The sequence below is a fragment of the Triticum urartu genome, chromosome 4A (genome assembly GCF_056163025.1).
Source record: "Triticum urartu cultivar PI428250 chromosome 4A, HENAU_Tu73, whole genome shotgun sequence".
NCBI lineage: Eukaryota > Viridiplantae > Streptophyta > Magnoliopsida > Poales > Poaceae > Triticum > Triticum urartu.
Genome location: NC_141876.1, coordinates 57,594,168 through 57,614,973, shown reverse-complemented (window position 1 = coordinate 57,614,973; position 20,806 = coordinate 57,594,168). Strand labels below are relative to the sequence as shown.

At 44.0% G+C, this 20,806-nt stretch overlaps 2 protein-coding genes across 3 annotated transcripts; both read left to right on the top strand.

Annotated features, from left to right (window-relative positions):
• The first annotated feature begins 1,828 nt into the window (after positions 1–1,828).
• Positions 1,829–4,048, top strand: LOC125550600 (L10-interacting MYB domain-containing protein). The gene is given in 4 exon segments (XM_048713622.2): positions 1,829–2,426; positions 2,893–3,213; positions 3,308–3,335; positions 3,338–4,048. Coding segments are annotated over 3 exon segments (879 nt in total). The 5' UTR covers positions 1,829–2,426; the 3' UTR covers positions 3,868–4,048.
• LOC125550602 (B3 domain-containing protein Os12g0591400-like) lies at positions 3,590–10,058 on the top strand. Of its 2 annotated transcripts, none has more exons than XM_087517750.1 (10): positions 3,590–3,868; positions 4,438–4,497; positions 4,678–6,312; positions 6,425–6,466; positions 6,582–6,709; positions 7,671–7,998; positions 8,168–8,352; positions 8,469–8,947; positions 9,177–9,388; positions 9,583–10,058. In XM_087517750.1, exons 5-8 carry the CDS (start codon positions 6,593–6,595, stop codon positions 8,751–8,753), a joined length of 915 nt encoding a protein of 304 aa, XP_087373876.1. In that variant the 5' UTR covers positions 3,590–3,868; positions 4,438–4,497; positions 4,678–6,312; positions 6,425–6,466; positions 6,582–6,592; the 3' UTR covers positions 8,754–8,947; positions 9,177–9,388; positions 9,583–10,058. The 2 variants fall into 2 exon arrangements, with proteins under 2 accessions (XP_087373876.1, XP_087373875.1); XM_087517749.1 differs by having other exon boundaries at positions 4,438–4,584.
• The last annotated feature ends 10,748 nt before the right edge of the window (positions 10,059–20,806 follow it).

Here is a 20,806-nt window from a genome sequence, read left to right as displayed (position 1 = left end):
GATTCCCCCCACTAATCCCTTGCAGATCTTGTTACTCTTGGGTGTTTGAGCATCTTAGACGGCTGAGGTCACCACGGAGCCATAGTCCATTGTGGTGAAGCTTCGTGGTGTCGTTGGGAGCCTCCAATTAAGTAGTGGAGATTGCCCCAACCTTGTTTGTAAAGGTTCGGTCGCTGCCTCCAAGGGCACCAATAGTGGAATCACGGCATCTCGCATTGTGTGAGGGCGTGAGGAGAATACGGTGGCCCTAGTGGCTTCTTGGGGAGCATTGTGCCTCCACACCGCTCCAACGAAGACGTACTTCCTCTCAAAGGGAAGGAACTTCGGCAACACATCCTCGTCTCCACCGTCTCCACTCTTGGTTATCTCGTGCCTTTACTTGTGCAAGCTTATTTGTATCATATCACTTGATTTCTTGTGTTCCTATCCTTGTTGCATCATATAGATTTCTCACCTAGTTGCATATCTAGACAACCTACTTTGATGCAAAGTTTAAATTGTTAAAGAAAAGCTAAAAATTGTTAGTTGTCTATTCACCCCCCCTCTAGTCAACCATATCGATCCTTTCAGATGTGATTAGGGTTGCCGTCGCCCATGTTCCTCGGCCCGACGCCGACGGCCGGCGGCGGCTCTCACCCTACACATCGCCTCCCAGCGATCTGCTTCCTCGTCGCGCGCCTGTCTTCCTCGCCCCTCCACTCCAGGTACCACAAAAGGGAAGATGATCCGTGCACGACCAAGAGCAGAGGATGATAGATCAGGGGCGCATGTGCCGCCTTTGAGCCGTATGTGGTGGACATCAACACATCCTAATCCTATGTCATAATAAGTGCACTAACGTGGCCGGGGCTGTGGACAAAGGCAACCGTAGTTCCAGCTACCGGACGAACAAGTCAGTGTCATCGTCTTAACTGATAGCTTAACAACTCTAGACAGAAACACTGGCATGTAGACAAAACATCTGGTTCAAGGAAGCGCTACCATGGCAGCAAAAAAACGTTGTTGTGGCAACCACATCGATCGTAGGGACCAATTAGGGGGAAGGTCGCAACATTATGCATCTGAATCACAAGTATGTGGGCCCTAACCGGATCAATGCTACTTAAGGAGAAGCACAAGAGGACGGGAAGGCATCATGTGGATCACGACAACGGTTAGGCGGCTTTTACATTTCTTCTTTTACCTATAGTGCAAAGTTGTATCTGAGAGAGACCATCCCCTATATTCGATCAAGTGAATGCAATAGAGGGAACTAGAACTTAACATCATGGCATCAGAGACCAACCACTACCCTTCCACCGCCTCTGCAACCATCAACGCTGGATACCTGCCGTCAGAGACATGCCCATGAAGCTTTGGTCGCATCCATGGACCCCGAGCTTCATGCCTACCTCGACAAGATGAACTCCAACTCCAACGCGGTCGACCACGCTAACAAGTAGGACAACATCTCCGCTTCCACTCTCAAGGCGCCTGACACGCAGATGGCCCAGATTGACTCCCTCGCCGCATGGAAACCAGAGCTCAAAGCGCGTCTCGCCAAGTTGGATCTCTCGGTCTCTGTTGCAGGTGGCATCCCCTGCAGCCACACTGAATACGGGGTGAAGTGCCTCACAACCAATTGCCCTCGCGGTGCAAAAGGCAGCCTTCACATGCAGTTAAGCCATGGTGTGGTGTTTCTCATCGGAAAGGGGGCGTCGGTGATCCTCAAGTCGCCAACGACAACCCCCTGTCATGGGTATGACCATGCTCCTTCTATGTTTCCTGCTCCGATATAATCTCAAGTGATAGCCACCCTTAGTCAATCGCCGCCGTCCATGGCGTTCCCAATTTTCACCAAGGAAAACCAACATCTCGGAAGACACTTGTGAGCAGTACTTTCAGATGTTCTCTGTGCATGAATTGTACCGGGTGCCCGTGCCCATCCTCAGTTTCTCTTATTCCACAAGCATTTGGTTGCAGTCGGTTCATTAGGAATTGACAGACATGACATGGAAATAGTTCGATGCTTTCCTATGCAGGCGATTTGGTCGCGATAAGCATCCGTTACTGATTCGTCAGATCTATGCTATTCGCCAAATCAGTTCGGTTGCTGATTTTTTTGAGCGATTTGAAACATTTGACGAATCATTTGATATCTTATTCAGAGCTAAATCACAAGTACTATTTCTTCCTGACACCATGACACGGTTCATCGATCCCGCGTATGCGCCCCACCTTCGTCCGCGCCCGCCGCCACGCCCCTACTGGGTAAGAAAATCAGTTCTCGTGCAGAAGGCTCGCTGCAAGGGGATGTGATTAGGGTTGCCGTCGCCCATGTTCCTCGGCCCGACGCCGACGGCCGGCGGCGGCTCTCACCCTACGCATCGCCTCCCAGCGATCTGCTTCCTCGTCGCGCGCCTGTCTTCCTCGCCCCTCCACTCCAGGTACCCCCACTCCACCCAAAATTATCCCAAGTTGTCAACTCGAGTACGGATAGGTAATAATCCGTTGTCTGTTGGTGCTTTATACCGTGGGTGTAGAAATGCATGAGGTTCTGTTGTTATTTGTATTACATAATGTATAATCACTCTGAACTAGACTCGCTTTTTACTACACAAGTGCGTCCTTGGGTTGGGTGTCACAGTGAAATGGGTAGCTTCGAACTGGAAGTAGCACATGAATGGCCAGTAGGCTGAAATGGCCATATATGTCACCTTCAGAGTGAAGTGTTTACACTAGAAAAATAAACCTATCCAGATATGTCATGCATTTACTGAATTTAGATGATAAACAAACGAATTTTGTGTACATGCCTTTATATACATTGCCTATGTATCATGAATGCATAATTTTTTTTGCATACCTTATTATTTTACCAATTGATGAAGCATTTAAATTATGATTGAGTAGATGGAGAGAGGTGTGAAAGCCAAGGCAAAATGGGATTCGTTTGCACACAAAGTTTTTTGTGAGATCTGTAAAGAGGAGGTCAGTGCCGGGAACAGGCCAGAGGCATATCTGAATGCCACAGGATACAGGAATCTACATCATAAGTTCTTGGCTAGGACAGGGAGAAATTATGAGAGGAAGCAGCTCAAAAACCGATGGGACTTCTTGAAGACAGAATATGGTCATTGGGCGACCTCCACACAGGCTGCAACTGGGCAGCAATGGGATATCAATTTTGGAACAGTAGATGCCGACAATGAATGGTGAGTGAAGCTCATCGAGGTAGTGTAGTGTGCCCAATGGAGTGTATCTCCTTCAAGTTTATGTAATTTACAAAACATGCTTATGCTAATAAGTAAATTTATTCCTATTTTAGGCCCACCCAGAATATTTAAAGTGTCGGAGCACCAGAAAAACCTTGCTGAGCTTACCACCATGTTTGACAAGACTCATGTGACGATTGCAACTTCTGCGATCCTAGGTGAGCATATAGAAGACCCCACTGCTCTCTTTGAGGTTGAGGATGACAACAATTATCTGGAACTGGAAGACAACAATGATCTGGAAAGCAACAAGGCACCTGGCCAGAAAACAAAGGAAGTTGAAAAGCAGAGGGCTGCTGCCATTGCTGCTAGTCCAAAGAAGAAACGAAAGCAACAAAAGAACCCTAAGGTTCAGGAGTCCAGGCATCTGGCAAACATAATGGCTGGTAGCACTTCGGTGACATATTCTACTGATGTTCCAAGAGGCCATGGGATTAAAGACGTCATCAAGTTGGCTGTGCAATCTGGGGCGAAGGAATGCAGCGATCTGTTCTTCATGGCCACCAAGCTTTTCATGAATGTGGATTATAGAGAAATGTTTAGTGCTTTGGAGACCAATGAAGGAAGGCTCGATTGGCTGAACAGGATGCATGAAGAGATGAAGAAGAATTAATGTATTTGCTTCTCTCTTAACACTAATCTTTTTCCGAGATGTGAGGATAAGACTCATTTTCCCACACTTCCGGAATTAAAGTAGAAGTGAGACTCGAATCTCAGTGGGTTGGTTTGCAACCTTGTATGCCCACTGCTAATTAGAGTTCTCGTGTGAAGTACTAATCCGACATTATTATGAACTCACTTTTTGGTGATTATGTGATATCTGGATGGTAGGATTGCTTCATGTTTTACAGTATACTAGCCTTTACTGTCTTCTGAAGTGCAGATTTTTTTAAAGCAGAACCAGTTGGCTCTAGGTAACTGTACTGTTCATCTACTGCACATAAGTTAATTTTTCATCCATCATAATTTGGAAAAATCTGGTTATTTCTTCATTGTTTAGCCTGAGAAGCTACTTTTGACGAATTAAAGTTGACAGTCGAGATATTACCTTGATAGGCAAAGCATTTTTGTAGTCTTTATAGAGTCAATTATATCTCCCAAATTGATGGTGTTTTCATCTCTTGATAACAATTTGTAGTCGTGTTGATTAGTTACCAGGTTTCTCATGTTCTTGTGCATGCAGACTCCTGCAGTTCCAACCCTGCAACAGCAGCCATTCCCTGGGAATGGTCAACAAACCTAAGTGAGTTGTTTGAAACCACTGCTTTCAGAGAAGCTTATGTTTGATGCCTTTTTGAGGCATTTGACCTTTCTTGTCCACTTTAATGAAGTGAGTAGTTGCTTAATTCTGAAGTCTGAACTCAGCTATGGTTCATACCATTCTTGATGCCATGGTTACTGAAGTGATTGTACACTCCTGCAGGCCTATGCTGGTGACATGCATGCGTTGCAATTCATGGAGGTGAACCCCCAGACTGACCATGAGAATGGCGATCAGGGTCAAGTTGTCGATACTGGTGTGGGATTTTCTTTGATGTACGCCTTCACACCACTCACACACACACACACCATTACGGCTGTTAGTGGTCATATAGTTTTTGGCTGACCACAACCTGTTTTTTGGTGGGTTAGGGTTCAGTTATAATGCTACATGTAAGAGTCAGATGTGCCCCTAGGTTTGAAGAACATAGAACCGCCACTGGACTACGATGAGCTTCAACCTGTAGTTTGTTCGCCAATCTACTGGGTGTTGTGAGCTTGTTTTGCTTAGATAACTGTCATTCAGTGTAATGTGCCTTGAGTTTTCCTACTCGTAAAAATAGAAGTTTTCCTACCCAGTAGTGCATCCCAAAGGGATCTTGTGTGTATAACTGTCTGCCTTGTACATGCAACATTTGGCTGACCCCAGGAATGCAAAAAGAAATGTAAAGAAAATATAGCCTTTCCAAGGACTCTAACTCTCCAATGTGTTTGAAATCTCACATGTCACATATGCTGGAATATGAATTATGAAAAGGCAAAAAAGCAGGAAGACTGAAACTAGTTCTTTGTTGATTTACAGACTACAGTAACAAGCAGTATCTCCAGTAACGAGTTTGAGTCAATTATGTCTCGCGAACTGATGATATTTTCACCTACCGTGGTGGGTAGCCCTTTTTACACACACACACACGCGCGCGCGCGCGCGCGCACGCACGCACACGCACACGCACAGAACAGAGACCCTGACCTCACCCATGGGCTGTGGGATGGGATTTTGCCAAAATGGTGAAAGAATCTTTGGGTACAGTAAAGGCTCTCCTCCCCTTCACACTCCACACATCATTTGTGAGAGGCGACGCAACAGAGAGACCAGGGGAAAAAGAAGGGCCAAGATAATGTTGTCCTCACCTCCTTGAATTTCTTCATTCTTTAGCTTGAGAAGCTACTTTTGATGAATAAAATTTGCCAGTCGAGATATTACCTTGTTAGCCAAAGCATTTTTGTAGTTTATAGTTTTATTGTTATCCTAAATGGATAACCATTTGATATCAAATCATCAATACTGGTTTCTGACAAAATCTTGGTCAGTTGGTGCATTACTGCCCGAACTATTGAATTTCCTTTTCTTTTTTGAACGTTGGTAGGGGAGCTGCCAAATTCCATTGATTAGGGGAAAAGGTTGAATTTCGTTTAATTTCCAGCAGCAACTGATTGCTACAGACTGGTACTGTGCTTTTTTCTGTTCGCTAGATTTTATTTTTTACTGCTGTGTCCTCTTCACTTGCCTAGAGGTACTGTGCTTTCTTCTTTTGGCCTAGTGATTTAATGCCTCAAGCGACTTTACCCAAGAGCTCACACACAGACATAGTAAACAGAGGCCCTGACCTCACCCATGAGCAATGGGATGGGCTAGTGCCAAAATGGTGACAGAATATTTGGGTACAGCATAGGCTCCGCTCCCCTCCACTCTCTACACATACCATTCAGCATTGGCTCCGCTCCCCTCCACTCTCTAGCAAGGATTCGAACTGTGAGGGGCGACGCAACAGAAGACCAGGGAAAAAGAAGGGTCAAGGTAATGTTGCTCTCACCTCGTTCTTGAATCTTGATACTGCTCTCCTCTTCATCTGTTAGCATCGAAGCCGTGATTTCACCTCTGAGCAATTTCGATGTCCATAATTTATCAGGATACTGGGGGAACAAGGAACAGGGGGAAAGGAAGGGATAAGGTAATGTTGTTCTCACCTCGTTCTTGAATCTTGATACGGCTCTCCTTCTCTTCATCTAGTAGCGCCGGAGTGGTGATTTCATCTCTGAGCAGTTTCGCTGTGCACCATCCATCAGGGTACTGCGAGATGAACGGGGATTGTGAGAACTGTGCTTTCTGGAGGGATCATTACTATTGGGAACACATGGGTGACGAGAAGAAGCAATTTTCTGCTGTAGCCAAGGGTGATTTCAAGAACAGCATCGTCAGTTTGCCCTTCTGGACTCCTTCTGTTAAATTCTTTTGCAAATTCATTTCAACCACTGTTGCTTCTAGATCTGCATCCTCCCCTCTCTTTTGTTTGCCCATTATGCTATATCGAGGGTTTTGGTGGGGGGTGGCTCTGAATATCAGTGGCTTTAGGAGATTATAGGGGAAAAAAAGGAGATTATAGATGAGAACACCGGTGTTGGCTAACTAGTTAAGGAGTAAGGGAATGGATGTACAAGAACCTTTTTTTGAGGGTTTTGGGCTCTGAATATCTGTGGTCCATGAGAGGTTGTTCAAATATCTTTCAAGGTAAAATAGGTAAGAACACTAGTGTTGGCTAACAAGTCAAGGAGTAAGGGAGTGGCCATACAATAACTTCTTCTTTTTTGGATATTGTTTTAGATAATAGAGGCACTAGCTGAACAATTCTTTCCATGATTTAAAGACTTAACATTCTTCCTCACAAAAAGAATTATAAAGGCATGTGCTTAGTTTCTTCTTGCAATGCCGCATTCCTGGATATATTTTTAGTTTCCTGGTATAGTTTGGCATCAAGATAATATAATTGGTTTAGAATATAAGAAGATGCAACAGAAAACACTTGGATGAAAAATGTTTGTGAACGTAGAATGAGATAATTGGCTGTTTAATATATTGTTGGTCAATGACCATGAATGTCCTATTTCAGGATAATGATAATCTGGTAACTGGTGTCACTTAAGCATAAATTTGCTTGTTAATCCTGTAATGTGGTGTTGCAAATCTATGAATTTACTGTCATCTTCTTATAAAAAAATCTATGAGTTTAATTTTGTTAGTTTTCCATGTCAATTGGTTAGTCCTGAAATGTGAAAATGGCTCATGCATTTCCTGCAAATATTTGAAACTCATGCCCCAGAATGTTTGAATTGTGAAACTTATAACTCTAATCTATTATGTTCCTTGTCCTACAACAGCGTATACCACGAGAACTTTCAACCCATTTGAGGAGTAGGATCTCCGACACCATTAAACTCGACACTCCTAATGGTAGGACATATGATGTTGTGGTGACCTGGGAGTTCGGCGAGCTAGTTCTTCGGTCTGGCTGGGATGCATTTGTTACTGCACACCATATAGAAGAAAATGACACATTCTTGTTCATCTACCATGGGAACTCCAACTTTGAGATTCATATATTTAATTCACGCGGTTGCGAGAAGATGGCTTCCTGCTTTCAACCACCTTCAGAGATCTTTGGAGCCTTTCCTCCCAGTGAGCCTTGTGATCATCATGTGCTGAATGGTTAGATTTCTTTTCTGTTCGTTTTTAACTAATGAAGTAGAAGCAGTCTTAACAGTGTCCCAAACAAGAAAAGAAAAGGCAAACTGACTTTTAGATGAATTTTCTTAAATGTTGAATCCTTTTGCAATATATTTGTGACAATTGTACCAAATTTGATGTGCCGAACAAGCTGCACCTAATCCAAGACATGTTCAGACGCAAGTTGAGTTTGACTATACCATGTCAACTGGATGCTATCTAACCAAATCACAAGATGAGAAAGTTGTAGAAATAGCCCGCAAAATAAGGTCTGAGATTCCTTTGTATGTGGCAATCATGAAGAAACTTAATGTCAACGTGAAGGACTGCTCTATCGTAAGTTGTATCTTTTCCGTATCATTTCTTGGTTATGCCAGTCACTCCAATTCGTAACCCACTTCTGTTGGTCAGCATTGCATCTTTTTAACCTTTCTTCTGTTCTGTTCCTGAAGAACATACCATTGAGGCTTGTGAGCCATTTAAAAGAGGAGGCAGGTAGTGCTATTATCAAACTAGAAGCCCCTGGTGGTAACATATACAATGTTCGAGCTAGCAAGCACAGCGAGGATCAAGTTGTCCTCCAATCTGATTGGGATGCTTTTGTAGCTGCTAATCACATACAGTTGAACGACCTCCTCATTTTCCATAGCAAGGGAAAAACTCGTCTCAAAGTTCTCGCACTGGACCCAAGTGGCTGTGAGAAAAACTCATCATGCTTCGACACAAAAAAAATCTAAGACTGGTGAAGGTTCAGTTCAGATTACTGATGCACGCCCTTGTACAGTTGAAATTATTGATCTGACCAGCTCTGACGATGATCACACTGAGAGAGAAGATGCTGGAAGATCATCTGGGAGGCGGAAGCAGGTACCAGGTTCTCATGCAAAAGCTCGGAAGATGGCTTCGGCGTCATCCCCATCTACAAAATCAGGTCACTGTATAATTACCATGCATTTCCTCATCACATTCGCACTTCGATACTTGGAGACTTTGTTGCTGGATTTCCTTTTTAATAATATGAGCCGTATGCATCTTTCTGATGCAGAGGCTGGGGTAAACCCCCTTTTCGAAAAAAAGAAAAAAAAAATTTCCTCATCACATTTTCAGGTACTTGTGGTTATGCGATCCTCATCATATGAGAACATGGCCTATGTTTACAGGATCTGATACTCACAAGCTGAAGCATCCCATCTCCAACAATGACAATCTTCAGGGGCCTTCTAGGCCTCCCTATATTTTAGCTAGAGGGGTAACTCTAACCGGCCGTGTGGAGAAGAAAGTTCAGGAGAAAGTCCAAGCAATTGGATCTGAACTTCCTATCTATGTGGCAGTGATGACCAAAAGCTGTGTTGGTGGCAACCTCTTTTCTCTGGTGCGTTTAAACACTTACTCTTTTGCAGAACTAATATATGGCTCTGTCTCTAGTTCATGAAATTTTAAGACCCACTTCTGCAATTACATTGCAAACCTTGCATGCATATCCCACCCCTTATCCACTGAATTATGCATTAACATGAATTTGTCAATTGTTTCAGTTGCCATTGACACTTCTACTCTTTAAACTAGGAATTCTGCGCGGAATATGCTTCAACTCTTCCAAGCAGAGATCAAACTCTCATACTTGAGCTGGAGGACAAGGATTGGCACACGACATTACACATCAAAGGAAGTAGGAAGATCATTTACAGAGGCTGGTCAAAGTTTGCCTGTGACAATAACCTGCAGCTGGGAGATATCTGCCTCTTCAAAATGGCAGAGCGGCGCACGAGAGGCCTTGCGATGAGGGTCCATTTCATTTGCAAGTCGGGCGTATTTCTGTAGCTCAAGCATCCAAGTCTAGACTCCCTCCCTGTTGTTCCTATTGACTAGTACCACTAGAACTACCTATGGTCTGTATGGCTTTTAACTCTCTGATACCCTGCCATGAGAGAGTCCACTGCTGAACGACTTTATGTGCGCCCGTTTAGGCTGCTGGGTGTTTGCTCAATGACTTTCTAGTATCGAACTTGAGAGGAAATATTGAACTCTACTTCTGCCTCTAATGCCGTCTAATACTCCTATATGATTGCTGATTGATCAGACTGCATCGAGGCACGTCATAAGCTGTACATCGCTGTGTTCCATATCCCATCCTATGCGCTGCTTCAAATTTCAGTACAACTCGATAGGACAGAACATATTTAAAAATGCCCCCAAGTTATAAAAATTCGCTCACTGTACTCAATTGACCCATTGTTGACACAAGATGGGTAGTCTGACAGAGTGAGGAAGTTAGTAAGGCCCCGTTTGGATGCAAAGTATTTTTAAAGTATTACTAGAACACCACAGTTTTTTGAAAAACTGTAGTTTTGAATACTTTGAGGCGTTTGACTATACCAAAAACTGCAGTTTCATAAACAGTGGTATTGTTGATACTGTGGTTTTCTTGGAGTATTAAAAAAAGAGGTCTGGACCTCTTTTTTCTGAAACTGAGGAAAAGTTGCTCGTGTCATCCGCTGGTTGACTGCCGTGCAGCTTGGTTTGTAAGCATAACTAACCACACGGCAGTATCCTTTCAATGGCTTGCACCACACTAGTTAAAATAGGATACTGATTCCTATTCTTTGTAATTAGCTACGGCCGATCACGTCTGCAACTTCCTAGCTCAGCGATCAGAAGACCATACAGCGTTGCATGCAGCCGGTCGCATCCGGTCGTGTAGCTCCGTACGTGTAGTATAAGTTAGATTAAGTTGTGTGACTATCGATCAAAACTACAGTAAAACAACATCAGCCAAACGTATCGATAGTTTTTCTAAAACTGAGAAAATTGCACTTTCTTTAAAACCGTAGTATTCATCACCCACGCGTTGCAATACTGAAGTTTTGAGATACTATGGTATTTTAAATACAGCGCTACCGAACTAGGCTTAAATGTATTTTTACGTGTTGTTTTAATATATATATATATATATATATATATATATAGGGTTGCGCTATTCGTCATCCAAGGTGAAGAATAGGAATAGTTATCCCTCACCCCAGTCAGAATGTGCGCCACACATTGCTCAGCCCGTAAGAAACTTTGCAGAGACGTAAGATTACCTTCCCCGCAGGAATGTGTGCCACTTTTGACGTAGGAAACAATGGAGTCGTAAGATTACCTCCCCATCACACTAGCCAGCGTATGATTACAGAGGCCTTTAAGCTAAAAAAAGATTACAGAGGCCTTTTTTCAACATTTACGCGTACAGGAAAGAAAGTGAACTACCATAAGAACAAATCCAATGTTTTTTTGCGGGTGAACAAATCCAATGTTTTTGAGGTGGCTGATAATTACAACATGTACTACCAACTTAAGCAATCATGCCGCATAATCATAGGCTTAATGTCAGTAGTCATGCATTGGTTCCTTCCTGAATGTTATTTCAAAACATTACTAGTCACAGAAGAATTGCATGCTTGCTTGACAAAAAATCAGTACAATATACCGCTTCTGTCTTTTCTCTACAATAATACTCCCTCCGTCCCAATATATATACAAATTTTATCTACCACCGGTGGTAGTTACCACCACTTGAATTTTGTATGTTATATGTAGTATCTGTCAAATCGGAGAATATGTACGCGTAGTATGTAGTATATAAGAATGTTTAGGTAGTATATATGCTTCTTTATAAATATGTACGTATTTCATAAATATAATAAAAATCATGGGCAAACTTGTAATTTTTTCATGTAACTCCCTTTGAAGTATCTTATATATAGTATATGAACATACTTCAAATGATAAAGTAGAATATATATTACCACATGGTAGTATATGAGACATGTGGGGTAACTACCCCCAGGTGGTACTTCAAATGTTCTTCCCCTTTTCCCTCTCCTCTCTGTTCTTCCCCTCTTCCTCTCGAGCTCATCACACATTTTGCCCAAAATTTGTCAAGATTTGAAGGCCCCCGTCCATTCAAATGATCACAAAGGTTAGCAACTTTGTCCTTTCATCTCTCATTGCTAGATTAGCTCTTGCAATGCTTTATATAGTGATTAATTTGTGAGTTTAGTAATTTGGGAGGAATTATATGTGTTAGTATTTGATTTATATGCAATCTGAGGTCAAAAATAACGCTTAGTTTGCATATGTATGTGTGGTTTACTTAGTGCCTTCTAAATCTCCGTCGTAACCACCGTCGATCGCCCACACCGTCCCGTCGCCGGCACCATCTTGCGGTGAGCCTCTTGTTCATGAATGTTTTATATAAAAATTGATGTTTGTGTGATTTGGATATATAGTTACTCGTATAATTATCTTACCCGTACGTTGTTTGTTATACATAGTGCCATGGTTTTGATATCCGTCCCCGTCGGCCCTCGTCCTTGTTATGATTCGGATGTGGTATATTCTCTTTTAAAACTATTTGTTGCATTTCGTGTTTATGACAAATTATGCCCATCAAGCTGACATAGATATTTGTATGTAGGAGGTAGTTGAACCAGAAATTCCAACCGACCCTATTGTCGAGAGGTTAAATTTAGTTGAAAGAGAAAACGAGGATTTGAAAGAAAAATTGAAAAGAATTGAGGGGGAGAAGATGGAATTGGAGTTGCATGTTGCCGATGATCACAAGATTAAGATGGAGAAAATGCGCTTGAAGATTAGAAAGATTAGAAAATATGTCATTCATAGTGAGTCTTGGTATCATTATGTTGTTGGATCAATTGTTACCTTAGTTGCGATCTTGATCACATTTGTTGTTGCATTTAAATTCTTTAGCTAGAGAGTTATTTGTTTGTTGCATTTAAGTGTTGTATGAACTTTATGTATTGTATTAATTTGGTGTTTTCAGTGCTGTGTATTGAAGATGAGCCGGCAATGGATGTACGATGACCGATGCTCTCCTAAGTTCATTAATGGCGTGCATACTTTTCTGCTTGCGGCTAAGGCAAACAAGCGGGCGGATGGTTTTATGCCTTGTCCATGTGCTGGCTGTAAGAATGGTCACAATTACTCTACGTCAAGAACCATTCACGTCCACCTGTTTGAGTCCGGTTTCATGCCCCACTACAATGTTTGGACCAAGCACGGAGAAAGAGGGGTTATGATGGAAGACAATGAAGAAGAAGAGGACGATGACAGCTAACCTGGCCATGGGTTCCCTGAATACGATGATACAACAATGAGGGAAGAAGCTGAGCCGGTAATGCGGGAAGAAGCTGAGCCGGCAATGCGGGAAGAAGCTGAAGAAGAGGGATCGGATGAGCCCATTGATGATCTAGGTCGGGCCATTGCCGATGCAAAGAGAAACTGCGCAAGTGATTTGGAGAAGAAGAAGTTGCAGTGCATGTTAGAGGATTACAAAAAATTGTTGTACCCGAATTGCGTAGGTGACAAGAAAAAGCTGGGCACCACACTGGAATTGCTGCAATGGAAGGCAGAGAATGGTGTATCTGACAAGGGATTTGGAAAGTTGTTGATAATGATAAAGAATATGCTTCCAAAGGACAACGAATTGCCCGAGAGTACGTACGAAGCAAAGAAGGCTGTCTGCCCTCTAGGGTTAGAGGTGCAGAAGATACATGCATGCCCTAATGATTGCATCCTCTACCGCGGTGAGTACAAGGATTTGAACACTTGCCCGGTATGCGGTGCATTGCGCTATAAGATCAGCCGCGATGACCCTGGTGATGTCGAGGGCGAGCGCCCCAGGAAGAAGATTCCTGCCAAAGTGATGTGGTATGCTCCTATAATACCACGGTTGAAACGTTTGTTCCAAAACAAAGAGCATGCCAAGGCGATGCGATGGCACAGAGAAGACCGTAAGAAAGACGGAAAGTTGAGAGTACCCACTGACGGGTCGCAGTGGAGAAAAATCGAAAGAAACTATGGGAAGGAGTGTGCAGATGACGCAAGGAACGTATGGTTTGGTCTAAGCGCAGATGGCATTAATCCTTTTGGGGAGCAGAGCAGCAACCACAGCACCTGGCCTATGACTCTATGTTTGTATAACCTTCCTCCTTGGTTGTGCATGAAGCAGAAGTTCATTATAATGCCAGTGCTCATCCAAGGCCCTAAGCAACCCGGCAACGGCATTGATGTGTACCTAAGGCCATTAGTTGAAGAACTCTTACAACTATGGAATGGAATAGGTGTACGTGCGTGGGATGAGCACATGGGGGAAGAATTTGACCTAAAGGCGTTGCTGTTCGTGACCATCAATGATTGGCCTGCTCTCAGTAACCTTTCAGGACAGACAAACAAGGGATACCGCGCATGCACGCACTGTTTGGACGATGCCGACAATATATATTTGGCTAATTGTAAGAAGAATGTGTACCTGGGACATCGTCGATTTCTTCTGAGCAGGCATCCCGTAAGAAAGAAAGGCAAGCATTTCAAAGGTGAGGCGGATCACCGGACGAAGCCTCGCCACCGTACTGGTGCTGATGTACATGATATGGTTAAGGATTTGAAGGTGGTCTTTGGAAAGGGTCCTGGTGGACAACCTGTTCCGAATGACGCTGACGGACGCGCACCCATGTGGAAGAAGAAATCTATATTTTGGGACCTGCCCTATTGGAAAGACCTAGAGGTCCGCTCCGCAATCGACGTGATGCACGTGACGAAGAATCTTTGTGTGACCCTGCTTGGATTCTTGGGCGTGTATGGGAAGACAAAAGATACACCTGAGGCACGGGAGGACCAGCAACGTATGCACGGAAAAGACGGCATACATCAGGGTCATGCAAGCTACGCTCTTACCAAAGAAGAGAAGGAAATCTTCTTTGAATGCCTGCTCAGTATTAAGGTACCGTCTGGCTTCTCGTCGAATATAAAGGGAATAATAAACATGGCAGAGAAAAAGTTCCAGAACCTAAAGTCTCATGACTGCCACGTGATTATGACGCAACTGCTTCCGGTTGCATTGAGGGGGCTTCTACCGGAAAACGTTCGATTAGCCATTGTGAAGCTATGTGCATTCCTCAATGCAATCTCTCAGAAGGTAATCGATCCAGAAATCATACCAAGGTTAGAGAATGATTTGGTGCAATGTCTTGTCAGTTTCGAGTTGGTGTTCCCACCATCCTTCTCCAACATCATGACGCACGTCCTAGTTCACCTATGCGAAGAGATTAACGTTTTGGGTCCTGTATTTCTACACAATATGTTCCCCTTTGAGAGGTTCATGGGAGTCTTAAAGAAATATGTTCATAACCGTGCTAGGCCAGAAGGAAGCATCTCCAAGGGCCATGAAAATGAGGAGGTCATTGAGTTTTGTATTGACTTTATTCCTGACCTTAAGCCGATTGGTGTTCCTGAATCGCGGCATAAGGGCAGACTGGATGGAAAAGGCACGCTAGGAGGGGATCAAATAATATGTATGGACGGACATTCTCTCACTGAAGCACACTACACAGTTCTACAGAATTTTGCCTTAGTGGCTCCGTATATGGAAGAACACAAGAATTTGCTATGCTCCAAACACCCGGAGCGGTCTGATGACTGGATTACACGTGAACAAACCAGGAGTTTCGCATGCTGGTTGCAGACACGTACCATGCATGACGCCTCTATTGAAGATGACATGTACTTGCTGTCCCAGTTACCATCTTCGAATATAATGACTTTCAAAGGGTACGAGATAAATGGTAATACATTTTACACGATCGCCCAAGATAAGAAGAGCACCAACCAAAACAATGGTGTCCGCTTTGATGCAGAAACCAAGACGGGAAAGGAAACATATTATGGTTATATACAAGACATATGGGAACTTGACTATAGACGTGGTTTGAAGGTCCCTTTGTTTCGGTTCAAATGGGTCAATATGACACGAGGCGGGGTAACGGAAGACCCGCAGTATGGAATGACAACAGTGGTTCTCAACAATCTTGCGTATGCAGACGAACCATTCGTCCTAGCCAATGATCTGGCACAGGTTTTGTCGTGGAATTGTCACGACAGATGTCCTAGAGCAAGGACTTAGTCGTAGGGCCATCGCACTAGGAAGCTTAAAGGGGTTAATCGGGACAAAGGACACGAGATAGTTTTTATACTAGTTCGGCCACTTATGATGAAGGTAAAAGCCTACGTCTAGTTGGGTTTGGTATTGCTAGGGTTTCGATCTCCAAGAGGCTCAACTCGCCGGCTTGGTTATCGATTTGTTGTCTCTTGCCCTAAGCCGCCACCGGGTCGTCCCCTTATATACATGGGTTGACGCCTGGTGGCCTACAGAGTCCCGGCCGGCTCATAATCGTGTCCGGCTCGGTGACTTTCTTTACATGCCTTTCTTTACAAGTCTTTCCTTACATATGGCGGTTCATAATATCAGGCCTTAAACCGCCTTCAGGCCCTTGGGCCTTCTATAATACTTAATAAACTACAATCTTGGATGTTTACTGGGCTTCTTGCGTATCCCACCATTGGGGCTGACCCGGCCCCTCCTGGGCGGGTCTCAGCTGATAGTAATATCCCCAACATTAGGCCTCAGGTTGACTTTGAACTTTGTTCTTTGTCAATCTTCCATACTTAGCCAAAAAAACCATCTTCTTATCTTTACTGAAATTCCCTTGTAATCCGCCGTGACGTCATCTCTTGAAAACGCAAAAGATTTTCATGACGTCATCTTCCAACGGATCTTTTATCTTTAATGCTTCCCAAGAATCGAGGCGCCTATATAGTTGGATAACCATTATTCGGTTCTCCCTTGATTTTCGCCCCGTCTATTTGCATCTTTCCTTATAAATAGGCTCGCCCCGGCCTTCCTCATTCTTCTCTCTCTCTCTCTCTCTCTCTCTCTCTCTCTCTCTCTCTCTTTGTCTTCTTCCTCTCGCGACCCTGCTACTGCTCGAGCTTCGCCGCCGCGCCTCATCTCCGTCGTCGACTCTGGCCGCTGCATCGACCTGAACCGATCCAGAGAACCCGCGGCGACCTCCGTAGTAGACCTGCAACCGTAAGCTTTCTTTCCTTCATGCCTCAGATCTTCATTAGGGTTTCCAAGCTCCTGCGTGTTCTTCGTAGTTCATCATAGTTCTTCATAGTTCTTCTACTGCCTCCTCTTTCTGATCCAAAAGAGATGTATGTTCATGCAGTAGCTGTTTGGTGCCTCCTTTTGATATTAGCAGACTCCTTTTTCTGGTACAAGAGCTATGTTTAGATCTGATGAACTCATCTGGGCTATATTTTTAGGTCTAGAAATTTTTTCATTTTGAACATCCATTTGATCTGAAATAATATCAACCATTTTGGGAAACTTGTTTGTCCCAATACTTAGCTGAATCCACTTTCTGAAAGAATCTATAGTCATGGCGGCTTACCGCACCAGCTTTCTTTTCCTTATATGTCATTAGCCCTTAGTTAGGTCGCCATTACTTGTTTTGCATCTTCATCCCTTAACTATTAATCTCATCATTAAACTGAATCGACATGCTGCTTTTTTTCCAGTTCCTTGCACATCATGCCGTCCAAAATGCCAACCATCTGTAACTGGGTTCCCTCAACCATAACTGAGGAACGTTTAAAAGAGTTCTTCATCATAGGATTTCTGCCATCAAAAGCCATCATGTCTTACCGTGCCCCTGACCCGGAAGAAGAACGACCCAATCCAAGAGACGGCGAAGTGATTGTTTTTACTGACCACATGAACCGTGGCTTCTCACCGCCTGGCTCAAAGTTCTTCAGAGAGGTCCTTCACTTTTTCAAACTCCATCCTCAGGACATCGGGCCCAATTCCATATCTAATATTTGTAACTTCCAAGTGCTCTGTGAGGTGTATCTTCAGCAAGAGCCGACCGTAGAGCTGTTTAGAGAATACTTTTATCTGAACCGGCAGAACGAGTGCACCAAGGCCTCAGCTTAGAGCTTGGAGGCATCTCAATTCAGCGTCGGCAGGGTGTTGTCTTCCCTCTAATAGTCTTACCAAGTCACCCAAAGGACTGGAACCAAACTTGGTTCTACTGTCAGGACATCTCACCAGCAAACGAGAAGCCAATGCCGGGTTATCGCCCCGATCATCTTGACTCCAAGTTCGCGCTTCCAGATAAACTCACTGTTGCTGAATGCAAGAGATTGATGCCATCCATCAAAAAGATCAATGCTCTGTTAGGGAACGGGTTGACTGGAGTTGATCTGACCCGATGCTGGATCTCATGGCGGGTTATTCCTTTAAGCCATCGGTCAAAGTTGATGTATGAATATGGTGGAGGCCCGTACGACTCTCTTCGTCATAGCCCGGTTCAACTAACCGAAGAAGACATTGTCTCAATGTCAAACCTTCTGGTGAATGGGAAATATGAAGACTGCAGTATTGTTGGGTTAAATCTCTTCTATAAGCTTAACCCGGTGCCAGAAGTAAGGATATTCTGATCTCTTTTCCTTTGTATTTTACCCAGCCGTATTGTTTAGCACTGACCTTTCATCTTGTCTTTGCCTTTCTGCAGGCCAACTCTGACTTTTGGAAAGTGAAATATGACCACGAGGCTGCCAAGAAGGCGAAAGCCGTCGCCATGAATGCCAAGAAAACGACCCGGAAGTCGAAGAAGAAAAAGAAGAACACTTCTAAAGATTTGATGAAGCTTGATGATACGTCTGATTCGGAGGTGGCCCTTGATTCCCTTGGCCAATTTTTTAACAATCTTATTGACACTGAGCAGTTACCAGGATGACACTGGGGCCAGTCAGGCCGGGGAAGCAGAGGTAACTATCATTTCCTCCGACTCAAAGCCCTTACCAAGACACAAAGTTCGACGAGTGATCCGTAAAGTAAGGTTTTCTAACCCTTTAGCTCACTTGGATCCCAACTTTCATTTGAAAAAGCAGCAACATGAAAGCCGCCGTCAAGCGGGGATTGAAGATGAACCGGCTGCCGTTCTTCAACAAACTCCTCGGAAACGTCCGAATGAGGTTTACTTATTTCTGTCTTTAACTCTGTTTAATGGATCCTTCTCCTTGTATTTCTTTTAATTCTTTTTTATCCTTTCAGGAGGTGTCTCGCTCTTCTGGTGACTCATCGCAAACGCAATTCCCGGCTTTCAAGACTGCTCCCGAGTAATTAGAAATCCTCCTTTCTTTTGGTTTGTTCAATTGTACCTTTATACTAACAATCCTGCAACCTTTTTTTAGTGGTCAAGCTAAATCCAAAAAAGCGAAGGCAGCTAAGCCGGCGGAAGACCCGCCGGTGCTGGCATCTGACCCAGCTAGGCCGCCTTCTCCATTAGCTGACGCTCCAGAAGACCCGCCTGTTGACACCGAAGCAAATCCTCCTGAGCCGTCATTTGATGAAACCACTGTGAACCCTTCTACAACCGGACCATCAAGCTCAGCCAACCCGCCGTCTCCGCCTGCACAAGATGTTCAAATTACCGGGAGCCGCTTTATTGAGCCGGGGAACCCAACCGTGCTGCTCGGTGTACAGCAAAACAAGAGGCGTTGGAGAGGCAAAAAGTTCGCTTTGACGTTGCCAACTATGACCGTCTCAATGCGAATGATATTTTGCCCGGCTATCTTAATCATGTACACTCCAGCCGCGATTCTGAGATTGAGATGGTCAAGCAGTTGCCGTTAAAATATGAGGTACGTTTTTCCGGCTTATCTGTATTCCTTCAGCCCCCAAGTCTTCAGATTATGAGAGAACTGGAATAACCTGTAGACTTTAAAATATAGGCCAAGACCTTTACCTTTGAATCTTTTCTTGACTTTAATAGAACAAAGCCCCACTTGCAATCCCCAAGGACCAGCTCATTTTGATCATAAATGAACCGGTACTTTAAATTGTTTTGAGACCGTCTTCAAAGTACTTAATACTCCGGCTTAACCTTGATAAACTTGCTGAACTGCATACATTAGCCCCCAAGTGCCAAGTATTGTTACTTTCTAAGGTACTTGGGACTTAAATATGCCTGTAGAGTCGTAGAAATTTGATTTGGCATACATTAGCCCCCAAGTGTCAAGTGGTTTTTTGTAAAGTACTTGAGACTTGAATCTTGATTTTTGAACTTTGAAACCAAATCTTGACTCATCTGAATGTTTTGCAGAATGCCTTATCTGAATTGAACTCTCAACTAACTGATGCGAAGATCCGGCTAGCGAGTCAGGAGACAGAAATAAAATCCGCTAACTCCAAACTGAAAATAAGTCTCTCTGCAACGGAAAATTTAAAGACCAGCTTTGCTACCAAGGAGAAAACTTGGGCAGAGAAAAAAACGCTTTTGACCCAACGTGCTGAGACGGCCGAAACAACTCTAAAAGAGATTTCAACAGAGTTGAACGGGTTAAAGGGCCGAGTGTCTCAAATGGTAGCTGCTATCTTTGGTAAGCTGTCTGACTAACTTTTGTGTGCTGTTTGCAAATCCGGAGTCTAATCTGCCAACTGACTTTGCGTGTAAAATTTATGCAGGTCCTCGAAGCAAAAATCTGAGCCAAGACCCGTTGATTAAACTGAAGGAAGTATATACTTTGGTTGAACAACTGTATATTGGTGCACAGCGGGCTCTGGCCGCCATCTCTCCTGCTAATCAAGGACCCAGCCGGTTTAGCGACGTCCTGAAGAAACTGTCCATCCTTCCTACCAGGTTTCAAGAAGTAAAACGCTCCTACGCGCGAGCCGGAGCTTTGAATGCCCTGAGTCGCTCCAAGGCTTGGGTGCCAGACCTAGACCCGGCGGACGTGGCCAGAGGCTATCCCACCGTGAAGGAAGACGGGTCTCCTTTTGATCAGGATGACTTCATGGCTTGCGTGCACGGAGTTCGGCCTCAAGCAACTACCCTTGGAGATGATACCAATGTTGATAAATACCAACCGGATTTTGATAGTGAGA

Bases quoted from the DNA above. Each gene is read 5' to 3' on its own strand.
- LOC125550602 (XM_087517750.1), top strand. From the start codon at position 6,593: ATGAACGGGGATTGTGAGAACTGTGCTTTCTGGAGGGATCATTACTAT. The intron at 7,999-8,167 runs GTTAGATTTCTT...GTGCCGAACAAG, and splicing joins TGATCATCATGTGCTGAATG to CTGCACCTAATCCAAGACAT. The intron at 8,353-8,468 runs GTAAGTTGTATC...CTGTTCCTGAAG, and splicing joins ACGTGAAGGACTGCTCTATC to AACATACCATTGAGGCTTGT.